This window comes from Oncorhynchus mykiss, chromosome 19 (assembly GCF_057628025.1).
Source record: "Oncorhynchus mykiss isolate SJ-2025 chromosome 19, ASM5762802v1, whole genome shotgun sequence".
Lineage (NCBI taxonomy): Eukaryota > Metazoa > Chordata > Actinopteri > Salmoniformes > Salmonidae > Oncorhynchus > Oncorhynchus mykiss.
The window spans coordinates 60876750-60888750 of NC_143040.1; the positions used below are offsets into that span (position 1 = coordinate 60876750).

The 12001-nt window shown below is 49.4% G+C and overlaps 1 protein-coding gene across 5 annotated transcripts in view; it reads left to right on the forward strand.

Annotated features, from left to right (window-relative positions):
* The window catches only part of LOC110498384 (phosphatidate phosphatase LPIN1), a 44094-nt gene that overhangs the window by 12470 nt on the left and 19623 nt on the right, over positions 1-12001 (forward strand). For 2 of the 5 annotated variants that reach the window (XM_036955040.2, XM_036955041.2), the window contains exons 4-9: positions 4228-4541; positions 5170-5286; positions 7372-7428; positions 7676-7790; positions 8169-8835; positions 11248-11341. In XM_036955040.2, the coding sequence (XP_036810935.2) occupies positions 4228-4541; positions 5170-5286; positions 7372-7428; positions 7676-7790; positions 8169-8835; positions 11248-11341 (1364 nt within the window). Of the gene's footprint in view, positions 1-4227; positions 4542-5169; positions 5287-7335; positions 7429-7675; positions 7791-8168; positions 8836-11247; positions 11342-12001 lie in introns of all 5 variants that reach the window. The other 3 variants (XM_090209632.1, XM_090209634.1, XM_090209633.1) reach the window with 2 other exon arrangements.

A 12001-nucleotide genomic window follows, 5' to 3' on the forward strand; every position in this document is an offset into this window, starting at 1 on the left:
CTCCCTGATTCACCGTGTCTACCCTCTGAGTGGTCCATTTTATTTGGATAAAGAATACAGTGTTATAAACCCATGTGGACTGGGCATCATGAATATGCATGACATTATAATAATGATGTAGGTTTCAGGATGCTAAGATGAATGATGTGACCTGACATCTTGTGGCCATTTATTTGGTCTGCTATTAGCTTCTCTGTGGGCATGTGCATTTGACTGCATGTGTGTGTCAGTGTGTAGTGTAGTTTGATAGTTATTGCAGTATGCCTCAGGTTCTTAAATTATGAGCGCATTCGGAAGGTGTTCAGACCCCTTCCCGTTTTCCACATTTTGTTACACTACAGCCTTATTCTAAAATTGATTAAATACAATTCATTTCTCATCAATCTACACACAATACCCCATAATGACAAAGCAAAAACAAGTTTTGAGAACTTGCAAATTTATAAATACAGAAATACCTTATTTACATAAATATTCAAACCCTTTGCTTTGAGACTCTAAATTGAGCTCAGGTGCATCCTGTTTCCATTGATCATCCTTGAGATGTTTCTACAACTTGATTGGATTCCACCTGCGGTAAATACAATTGATTGGACCTGATTTGGAAAGGCACACACCTGTCTATATAATTTCCCACAGTTGACAGTGCATGTCAGAGCAAAAACCAAGCCATGAGGTTGAAGGAATTGTCCGTAGAGTTCAGAGACAGGATTGTGTCAAGGCACAGATCAGGGGAAGGGTACCAAAACATGTCTGCAGCATTGAAGGTCCCCAAGAACAGTGGCCTCCTCCATCAGACTTAAGTGTACCTGTGTAATGATCATGCTGTTTAATCAGCTTCTTGATATGCCACACCTGTCAGGTGGATGGATGCTCACTAACAGGGATGTGAACAAATTTGTTTACAACATTTTATAGAAATAAGCTTTTGGTGCGTATGGAACATGTTTGGGATCTTTTATTTCAGCTCATGAAACATGGGAGCAACACTTTACATGTTGCGTTTATATTGTTGCTCAGTATATATATGTTCAGTATATATAGATATAGATGTTCAGTATATATAGATATAGAGAACGTTGAGGGTGAAAACGAGTTTAACTCAGAGAATCTGTTCATGAATTCCCAGACTGTATGTCTCAATGTAATCAAGGTATGAACTTAAAAAGTTAATGAACTTAAACTGTTATTTTCCAATGCAATCTCTTCTGGGGCTTAGTTGTGGTCAATTGCAGTGTACAAATTTGTATAATTATGTTCCTGCCCCTCGACCATCCGCTTCGATAAAAATCGTCCCGCGCTTGAATCTAGTTGCCCGCCCCTGATATACACACAGATGTGTTATTGTCACGAACACCAGATAGGTGGAGTGAAATGTGTTGTTTTAGTATAGTATAGAGTACAGAATAGTATAGAGTACAGAATATACACATGAGATGGGTGATGCTATATTTACACACAATTAAAGTGACTAAGATACAGTGGAATAGTATAGAGTACAGTATATACACATGAGCTGGGTGATGCTATATTTACACACAATTAAAGTGACTAAGACACTGTAGAATAGTGTGGAGTGCAGTTTATACGTATGAGATGAGTAATGCTGGATACGGAACATAATTACAGTGGCTAGTGATCCATTTCTAAAAGTGGCCAGTGATTCCTAGTCTATGTCTATAGGCAGCAGCCTCTGATGTGCTAGTGATGGCTGTTTAACAGTGATGGCCTTGAAATAGAAGCTGTTTTTCAGTCTCTCGGTCCCAGCTCTCGGTCCCTGTACTGACCTCGCCTTCTGGATGATATTGGGGTGAACAGGCAGTGGCTCGTGGGAAGTTTGCCCCCGGTAATGCGTTGGGCAGACCGCACCACCCTCTGGTGAGCTTTGTGGGCGGAGCAGTTGCCGTACCGGGCAGTGATACAGCCCGACAGGATGCTCTCAATTGTGCATCTGTAAAATTTTGTGAGGGTTTTAGTTGTTAAGCCAAATTTCTTTAGCCTCCTGAGGTTGAAGACAGCGCCTTCTTCACCACACTGTTTGTGAGGGTGGACCTATTCAGTTTGGCGGTGATGTGTACGCAGACGAACTTGAAGCTTTCCACCTTCTCCACTGCTGATCCCTCTGCTGTTTCCTGAAGTCCACGATCATCTCCTTTGTTTTGTTGACATTGAGTGAGAGGTTATTTTCCTGGTACCACAGTCCCAGAGCCCTCACCTCCTCCCTGTAGGCTGTCTCATCGTTGTTGGTAATCAGGCCAACTACTGTTGTTTCGTCTGAAAACTTGATGATTGAGTTGGAGGCGTGCTTGGCTACGCCGTCATGAGTGAACAGGGAGTACAGGAGGGGGCTGAGCACGCACCCTTGTGGGGCCCCTGTTTGAGGATCAGCGAAGAGGTGTTGTTTCCTACCTTCACCACCTGGGGGTGACCTGTCAGGAAGTCCAGGACCCTGTTGCACAGTGCGGGGTTCAGACGCAGGGCCTTGAGCTTGATGATTAGCTTGGAGGGTACTATGTTGTTGAATACTGGGCTATAGTAAATGAACAGCATTCTTACATAGGTACGCCTCTTGTCCAGATGGGACAGGGCAGTGTGCAGTGTGGTGGCGATTGCATCGTCTGTGGATATATTGGGGCGGTAAGCAAATTGAAATGGGTCTAGGGTATTCTTCTATATTCCCAGTCTTCTTGCCCTGGTTAAATGAGGTTATTCGCGCTTTCAGTTTTGCGCGAATAATCCCATCTATCCATGGTTTCTGGTTGGGGTAGGTTTTAATAGTCACAGTGGGTACAACATCTCCTATACACTTCCTGATTAACTCATTCACCGTATCAGTATATGTGTTGATATTATTATCTGAAGCTACTCTGAACATATCCCAGTCCGCGTGATCAAAACAATCTTGAAGCATGGATTCCGATTGGTCAGACCAGCATTAAATAGTCCTCATCACGGGTGCTTCCTGTTTGTGTTTCTGCCTATAGGGGAGGAGCAAGATGGAATAGTGGTCCGATTTGCTGAATGGAGGGCGGGGGAGGGCCTTATATGCATTCTGGAAAGTAGTATAGCAACGGTCGAGAGTTTTAGCAGCACGAGTACAGCTATCAATATGTTGATAGATTTTTGGGAGCCTTTTCCTCAAATTTGTTTGGTAAAATCCCCAGCTACAATAAATGCAGCCTCAGGATAGGTGGTTACCAGTTTGTATAAAGTCCAGTGAAGTTCTTTGAGGGCCGTCGTGGTGTCCGCTTGAGGGGGATATAGACCGCTGTGGATATTGTTGATGAAAATTCTCTCGGAAGATAGTACGGTCGGGTCGGCATTTGATTATGAGATATTCTAGGTCGGGTGCACAGAAGGACTTGAGTTCCTGTATGTTATCACAGTTACAACATAAGTTGATCATAAAACATATACCTCCACCCTTCTGCTTCCCGGAGAGATGTTTGTTCCTGTCGGCATACTGAGAAACCAACTGGCTTTACAGAATCAGACAGTATATCTCAAGAGAGCCATGTTTCCGTGAAGCTGAGCATGTTACAATCCCTGGTGTCTCTCTGAAAAGCAACTCTCGCCTTGAGCTCATCCATTTTATTATCCAGGGATTGGACATTAGCAAGTAGAATACTCAGGAGCGGTGGGTGGTGTACACGCTTCCTAAGTCGGACCAGAACACCACCATGAGTACCTCTCCTCCGCCTGCGTTGTTTTGGGTCAGCCTCTGGAATTAGTTCAATTGTTCTGGGGAGAGCAAACAAAGGATCTGCTCCAGGGAAGTCGTAATCCTGGTCGTAATGCTGGAAGTTCTGGTGAATTACCGTCACTCTAATATCCAATAGTTCTTCCCGGCTGTATGTAATGAGCTATTAGCGTAAATAATTGTACATAAACAAACAAAATAGTGCAGAGTTGCTTAAGAGCTAGTCGCGATGCTGCCATCTCCATCGGCGCCATCTTGCATCTGCAGGTCAGGACTATTCAACTCTGCAGGCCTGGAGGACTCACGTGCTACTGCTTATCAGAATCTGATAGTTCATTGGCTGATTCATGTTACGGATTGGCCAGTCAGTCTACTCACCTGGTGTACCTTGAAGATTAGAAGAGCTGAATATGTTCTACTATCTTATAATATTTGGTCAAAATGTACTTCCAGGGCTGATTACTTAACAAGTCATTCATGTTTCATCATGACCTCACTTCCTGTTTTCTATTTTCTGTCCCCAAAAGGAAGGGATTCCGTCCTACCTGGCAACGTCACCTATTGTGTCCCAGGGGGTGGAGCTAATGGAAGCCCAGCTGGGGAAGGGCATGTCTCGCCTCTCTGACCCCGCCTCCCTCTCGGTCCAGACCCTGAGCTCCCAGCAGACCATAGGAGGAGGAGGAGGGATGATGATGAAAAAGAGGAGGAAGAGGAGGAAGAAAGCGCGGGAGAGCGGAGGAGGGAGGCGGGAAGAGAGTGGGGAGCACTCAGAGGATGAGGACATGTTCACCATCGATATGAGCACTGATGAGGAGCAAGAGCACGATAACAACTCCAGCAGGTGATTACAGTACATATAGTCTTTAAATCAACACTATTTACACTTCTGTACAACGCGCGTGTGTGAAAAAAACAGCAAGAGACCTTTTTTTGGTCTCCGGTGAATTCCCCCCCCCCCCCCCACACACACACACACGTCCCTGTGCTGATACTGGCTGAGACTGGGTAAACAAGCCTGAAGTAACCAGTGTCTGTCTAATGTGTGTGTGTGTGTGTGTGTGTGTGTGTGTGTGTGTGTGTGTGTGTGTGTGTGTGTGTGTGTGTGTGTGTGTGTGTGTGTGTGTGAACCTGCATGTGTGTGTGAATGCCAGCTCTGTGTCCTCCGTATTGGAAACGCTCCAGTAACTCATCTTTCCCACAATGCTCTCTGTCTCTGTGGAGTAATGACCGTGGGCCTCTCAGTCGAACCCTCCTTATTCTCTCTCATTCATCTGATGTGTGTGTTGTTGTTGTTAATGTCTCTCTCTCTTCCCCATCTCTCTCTCTTCTGTCTTTGTCTTTCTCTCTCTCTTTTTGTCTCCTCTCTCTCTTTTTTTGTCTCCCTCTCTCTCTCTCTCTCTCTCTCTCTCTCTCTCTCTCTCTCTCTTTGTCTCTCTATATATATATATTTGTGTCTCTCTCTGTCTCAGGGCCTCTACTCCAGAGTTTGATGAAGAGCAGGGGCCTAAGGCCAGTGTGTTGAGCAGCACCTACACCCAGAACACAACATACACACGCCCTGACGCAGACTGGGCACACTCGCAGAGGTAGACGCACATGACCCAACCCACACACATGCATGCACACCCACACACACATGCATGCACACCCACACACACATGCACCCACAATATTGAACAGAACAGAATAATAAACAGTTTGGTTGTTGTACTCATGCAGGATCTTGTCGGATGCCTTTGTAGAATGAAAGAACTGCGTATGGTTCTCTCTGTATCTGTCTCTCCCCCATCCCCATCTCTCTCTTCCCCATCTCCATCTCTCTCTTCCCCTATCCCCATCTCTCTCTTTCCCCATCCCCATCTCTCTCTTCCCTATCCCCATCTCTCGCTTCCCCTATCCCCATCTCTCTCTTCCCCTATCCCCATCTCTCTCTTCCCCCATCCCCATCTCTCTCTCTTCCCCATCCCCATCTCTCTCTCTTCCCCATCCCCATCTCTCTCTCTTCCCCATCCCCATCTCTCTCTCTTCCCCATCCCCATCTATCTCTCTTCCCCATCCCCATCTCTCTCTCTTCCCCATCGCTCTCTCTTCCCCATCCCCATCTCTCTCTCTTCCCCATCCCCATCTCTCTCTCTTCCCCATCTCTCTCTTCCCCATCCCCATCTCTCTCTCTTCCCCATCCCCATCTCTCTCTCTTCCCCATCTCTCTCTCTTCCCCATCCCCATCTCTCTCTCTTCCCCATCCCCATCTCTCTCTCTTCCCCATCCCCATCTCTCTCTCTTCCCCATCCCCATCTCTCTCTCTTCCCCATCCCCATCTCTCTCTTCCCCTATCCCCATCTCTCTCTCTTCCCCATCCCCATCTCTCGCTCTTCCCCATCTCTCTCTCTTCCCCATCCCCATCTTTCTCTCTTCCCCATCTCTCTCTCTCTTCCCCATCCCCATCTCTCTCTCTTCCCCATCCCCATCTCTCTCTTCCCCATCTCTCTCTCTCGTCCCCATCCCCATCTCTCTCTCTTCCCCATCCCCATCTCTCTCTCTTCCCCATCCCCATCCCTCTCTCTTCCCCATCTCTCTCTCTTCCCCTATCCCCATCTCTCTTCCCCTATCCCCACCTCTCTCTCTTCCCCATCCCCATCTCTCTCTTCCCCATCCCCATCTCTCTCTCTTCCCCATCCCCATCTCTCTCTCTTCCCCATCCCCATCTCTCTCTCTTCCCCATCTCTCTCTCCCCCTATCCCCATCTCTCTCTGCCTCCCCATCTCTCTCTGCCTCCCCATCTCTCTCTCCCTCCCCATTCCCATCTCTCTCTCTCCCCCCATTCCCATCTCTCTCTCTCCCCCATTCCCATCTCTCTCTCCCTCCCTCCCTACCCCCATCTCCCTCCCCATCCCCATCTCTCTCCCCCATCTCCCTCCCCATCCCCATCTCCCTCCCCATCTCTCTCTTCCCCTATCCCCATCTCTCTCTCTTCCCCATCCCCATCTCTCTCTCTTCCCCATCCCCATCTCTCTCTCTTCCCCATCCCCATCTCTCTCTCTTCCCCATCTCTCTCTCCCCCTATCCCCATCTCTCTCTGCCTCCCCATCTCTCTCTGCCTCCCCATCTCTCTCTCCCTCCCCATTCCCATCTCTCTCTCTCCCCCCATTCCCATCTCTCTCTCTACCCCATTCCCATCTCTCTCTCCCTCCCTCCCTACCCCCATCTCCCTCCCCATCCCCATCTCTCTCCCCCATCTCCCTCCCCATCCCCATCTCCCTCCCCATCTCCCTCCCCATCCCCATCTCCCTCCTCCCCATCTCCCTCCTCCCCATCTCCCTCTCCATCCCCATCTCTCTCCCTCTCTCCCCCATCCCCATCTCCATCTCTCTCTCTCCCTCCCTACCGACATCTCCCTCCCCATCTCTCTCTCCCTCCCTACCCCCATCTCTCTCTCCCGCCCCATCTCTCTCTCCCGCCCCATCTCTCTCTCCCGCCCCATCTCTCTCTCCCGCCCCATCTCCATCCCCATCTCCCTCCCCATCCCCATCTCTCTCTCCCTCCCCATCCCCATCTCTCTCTCCCTCCCCATCTCTCTCTCCCTCCCTACCCCCATCTCTCTCTCCCTCCCCATCCCCATCTCTCTCTCCCTCCAGTCCTCTGATAGAACATACTCTGTCTATCCCTCCTAGCGGTGGTCTGTCCATCTCCTGTCCACAGCAGACTTCTCTCTTCCCTTCTCCGATCAGGTAAGTTATACTATTTTATTTTGTATTATTATTTTTTAAACTCTGCATCGTTGGGAAAGGTTCAGAAGCAAGCATTTCACTGTAAAGTCTACACCAGTTGTATTTGGCGCATGTCGATTTATTTACTACATTATAAAGTCTAAAACCATGCGAACCAGCAGAGACTTTGTACTGTATTGTTGATGTCCATGAATCAGTGTAGTACTGGCTCAACCAATTACATCCCTCTATGTGACTTGTTACCAAGCGGCCCAGGCGGCTCCAGCCCCTCAACTCCGAAGAGTGACTCAGAGCTGACCAATCAGAGCAAAGACAACCCTGAGATGATGTGGGCCTGGGGAGAGCTGCCACAAGCTGCCAAGGTACAGAGAGAGGGAGGGAGGTGGGGAGGGACAGAGTGGGGGGGTGGAGGGAGGGAGGGGTATAGGGAGGGGAGACAGATTCAGAGAGATAGAACAGGAAAGAAAGGGCACAAAAAGGGAGCCATTATGTCCACACATTGATCCAGAAATCAGGACTGATGTTTTCAGACTTTAATCTCTTTAATCATCTTCCATGAGAGCAGCTGAGGACACGTTAATACACTAGCACTCACTCTAACCACACATCTCTCTCTCTCTCTCTCTCTCTCTCTCTCTCTCTCTTCTCCTATCTACACCCTACCTCCCCTCCCTTGCTCTGTCCTGCTCTCTCTCTTCTTTCTCCTCTCTCTCTTTCCCTCTCTCTCTCTCCTCTTCTAGCCCTCCTTCTTCCCTCCGTTCCAGATGCAAGATTCTTTGATGATGTCCCCTGTCACCATCCCTGTGTGTGATAGCACACACTTCAGAACCATCACTGGAGACGGTGGCCCCTCTGATCAGATCCAGTCCCAGAGCCAAAAAGACAGCGCCCCCCCGTCCCTCACCCTGTACGTTCCACAGCCCGAGGACAACATAGCTGGGGCCGGGTCTGGAGCAGGGTCTGGAGCCGGATCTGGGGCCGGGTCTGGAGCAGGGTCTGGAGCAGGGTCTGGGGCCGGGTCTGGAGCAGGGTCTGGGGCCGGGTCTGGGGTCGGCTCTGGAGCAGGGTCTGGGGCCGGGTCAAGAGCAGGGTCTGGGGCCGGGTCTGGAGCAGGGTCTGGAGCAGGGTCTGGGGCCGGGTCTGGAGCAGGGTCTGGAGCAGGGTCTGGAGCAGGGTCTGGAGCAGGGTCTGAGGCCGGGTCTTGGGCTGGGTCTGGGGCCGGGTCTTGGGCTGGGTCTGGGGCCGGGTGTGGGGCCAGGTCTTGGCCTGGAGGAGACATGGAGGAAGTATGGGCAGCCTGTAGAGAGGTGGAGGGACTGGTGGCCTCCAGGATGCTGTCAGAACTGGATGAGGGGTGCCATAGGGACAACACGGTCAGACACACAGACTCCCCATCTAAGAGGAAAGGTACGCAGCTTACAAGTCTGCTTCTGTAATGATCTGGTTTATTTCAGTGTCACATTCAGGGTTAGGGTGTCCTGTATGACTCACTTGGTAGAGCATGCAGCTCAGTTGGTAGAGCGTGGAGCTCAGTTGGTAGAGCGTGGAGTTCAGTTGGTAGAGCGTGGAGCTCAGTTGGTAAAACGTGGCGCTCAGTTGGTAGAGCGTGGAGCTCAGTTGGTAGAGCGTGGAGCTCAGTTGGTAGAGTGTGGAGCTCAGTTCGTAGAGCTTGGAGCTCAGTTGGTAGAGCGTGGAGCTCAGTTGGTAGAGCATGGAGCTCAGTTGGTAGAGCATGGAGCTCAGTTGGTAGAGCATGGAGCTCAGTTGGTAGAGCGTGGAGCTCAGTTGGTAGAGCGTGGAGCTTAGTTGGTAGAGCGTGGAGCTCAGTTGGTAGAGCGTGGAGCTCAGTTGGTAGAGCATGGAGCTCAGTTGGTAGAGCGTGGAGCTCAGTTGGTAGAGCGTGGAGCTCAGTTGGTAGAGCATGGAGCTTAGTTGGTAGAGCATGGAGCTCAGTTGGTAGAGCGTGGAGCTCAGTTGGTAGAGCGTGGAGCTCAGTTGGTAGAGCGTGGAGCTCAGTTGGTAGAGCGTGGAGCTCAGTTGGTAGAGCATGGAGCTCAGTTGGTAGAGCGTGGAGCTCAGTTGGTAGAGCATGGAGCTCAGTTGGTAGAGCATGGAGCTCAGTTGGTAGAGCTTGGAGCTCAGCTGGTAGAGCATGGAGCTCAGTTGGTAGAGCGTGGAGCTCAGTTCGTAGAGCGTGGAGCTCAGTTCGTAGAGCGTGGAGCTCAGTTCGTAGAGCGTGGAGCTCAGTTGGTAGAGCGTGGAGCTCAGTTCGTAGAGCGTGGAGCTCAGTTGGTAGAGCATGGAGCTTAGTTGGTAGAGCGTGGAGCTCAGTTGGTAGAGCGTGGAGCTCAGTTGGTAGAGCGTGGAGCTCAGTTGGTAGAGCATGGAGCTCAGTTGGTAGAGCGTGGAGCTCAGTTGGTAGAGCATGGAGCTTAGTTGGTAGAGCATGGAGCTCAGTTTGTAGAGCGTGGAGCTCAGTTGGTAGAGCGTGGAGCTCAGTTGGTAGAGCGTGGAGCTCAGTTGGTAGAGCATGGAGCTTAGTTGGTAGAGCATGGAGCTCAGTTTGTAGAGCGTGGAGCTCAGTTGGTAGAGCGTGGAGCTCAGTTGGTAGAGCATGGAGCTCAGTTGGTAGAGCTTGGAGCTCAGTTGGTAGAGCGTGGAGCTCAGTTGGTAGAGCGTGGAGCTCAGTTGGTAGAGCATGGGGCTCAGGTGGTAGAGCGTGGAGCTCAGTTGGTAGAGCGTGGAGCTCAGTTGGTAGAGCGTGGAGCTCAGTTGGTAGAGCATGGAGCTCAGTTGGTAGAGCATGGGGCTCAGTTGGTAGAGCATGGGGCTCAGTTGGTAGAGCATGGGGCTCAGTTGGTAGAGCGTGGAGCTCAGTTGGTAGAGCGTGGAGCTCAGTTGGTAGAGCATGGAGCTCAGTTGGTAGAGCATGGAGCTCAGTTGGTAGAGCGTGGAGCTCAGTTGGTAGAGCATGGAGCTCAGTTGGTAGAGCATGGGGCTCAGTTGGTAGAGCATGGGGCTCAGTTGGTAGAGCATGGGGCTCAGTTGGTAGAGCGTGGAGCTCAGTTGGTAGAGCGTGGAGCTCAGTTGGTAGAGCATGGAGCTCAGTTGGTAGAGCATGGAGCTCAGTTGGTAGAGCGTGGAGCTCAGTTGGTAGAGCATGGAGCTTAGTTGGTAGAGCGTGGAGCTTAGTTGGTAGAGCATGGAGCTCAGTTGGTAGAGCATGGAGCTTAGTTGGTAGAGCGTGGAGCTTAGTTGGTAGAGCGTGGAGCTTAGTTGGTAGAGCGTAAGTCGCTTTGGATAAAAGCGTCTGCTAAACGGCATATGTTATATATTATTTTAATCAGTGTTCATGGAGAGGCATGTTTGAGTAGCTGAACCATTACCTGGAAGGAGAGGACAGACAGAATATATATGTCAGTTTAGGTGACAGAATTTTTATTCAAACTGTCACACATGTCTGTAGATATGAATGTCTCAGCCATTAGTTTCACGTCTGTAGATATGAATGCCTCAGCCATTAGTTTCACGTCTGTAGATATGAATGTCTCAGCCATTAGTTTCACGTCTGTAGATATCAATGTCTCAGCCATTAGTTTCACGTCTGTAGATATGAATGTCTCAGCCATTAGTTTCATGTCTGTAGATATGAATGTCTCAGTCATTAGTTTCATGTCTGTAGATATGAATGTCTCAGCCATTAGTTTCACATCTGTAGATATGAATGTCTCAGCCATTAGTTTCATATCAACTTAATGAATGAAAGTAATGCCTTGTCAATCATTGTATCCATGGTAACGTGTGACGCTGTACCTGCAGACAAGAGGAGCCACCACCTGGGCTCTGATGGAATCTACCTGGATGACATCACTGAGCTGGAGCCAGATGTGGCCGCTCTCTACTTCCCCAAAAGGTAACACAACTGTAACTAACACACACACTTACAGGCACACCTGTCACACACACATACTGTGCATTCGGAAAGTATTCAGACCCCTTCCCTTTTTCCACATTTTCTTACGTTACAGTCTTATTCTAAAATATATATTTTTTAATCCCTCATCAATCTACACACTATTTTCCATAATGACAAAGACAAAATGGGTTTTTAGACATTGTATAAAAAAATTAAAACAGAAATATTCAGACCCTTTGCTATGAGACATGAAATTGAGTTCAGGTGCATTCTGTTTTCATTGATCATTCTTGAGATGTTTCGACAACTTGATTGGAGTCCACCTGTGGTAAATTCAGTTGATTGGACATGACTTGGAAAGGCACCCACCTGCCTATATAAAGGTCCCACAGTTGACAGTGCATGTCAGTGCAAAAACCAAGGAATTGAAGGAATTGTCCGTAGAACTCCGAGACAGGATTGTGTCACGGCACAGATCTGTGGAAGGGTACCTAAAAATGTCTGTCCCCAAGAACACAGTGGCCTCCATGATTCTTAAATGGAAGTAGTTTGGAACCACCAAGACTCTTCCTAGAGCTGGCCTCCCGGCCAAACTGAGCAATCGGGGGAGAAGGGCCGGGGGAGAAGGGCCGGGGGAGAAGGGCCTTGGTCAGGGAG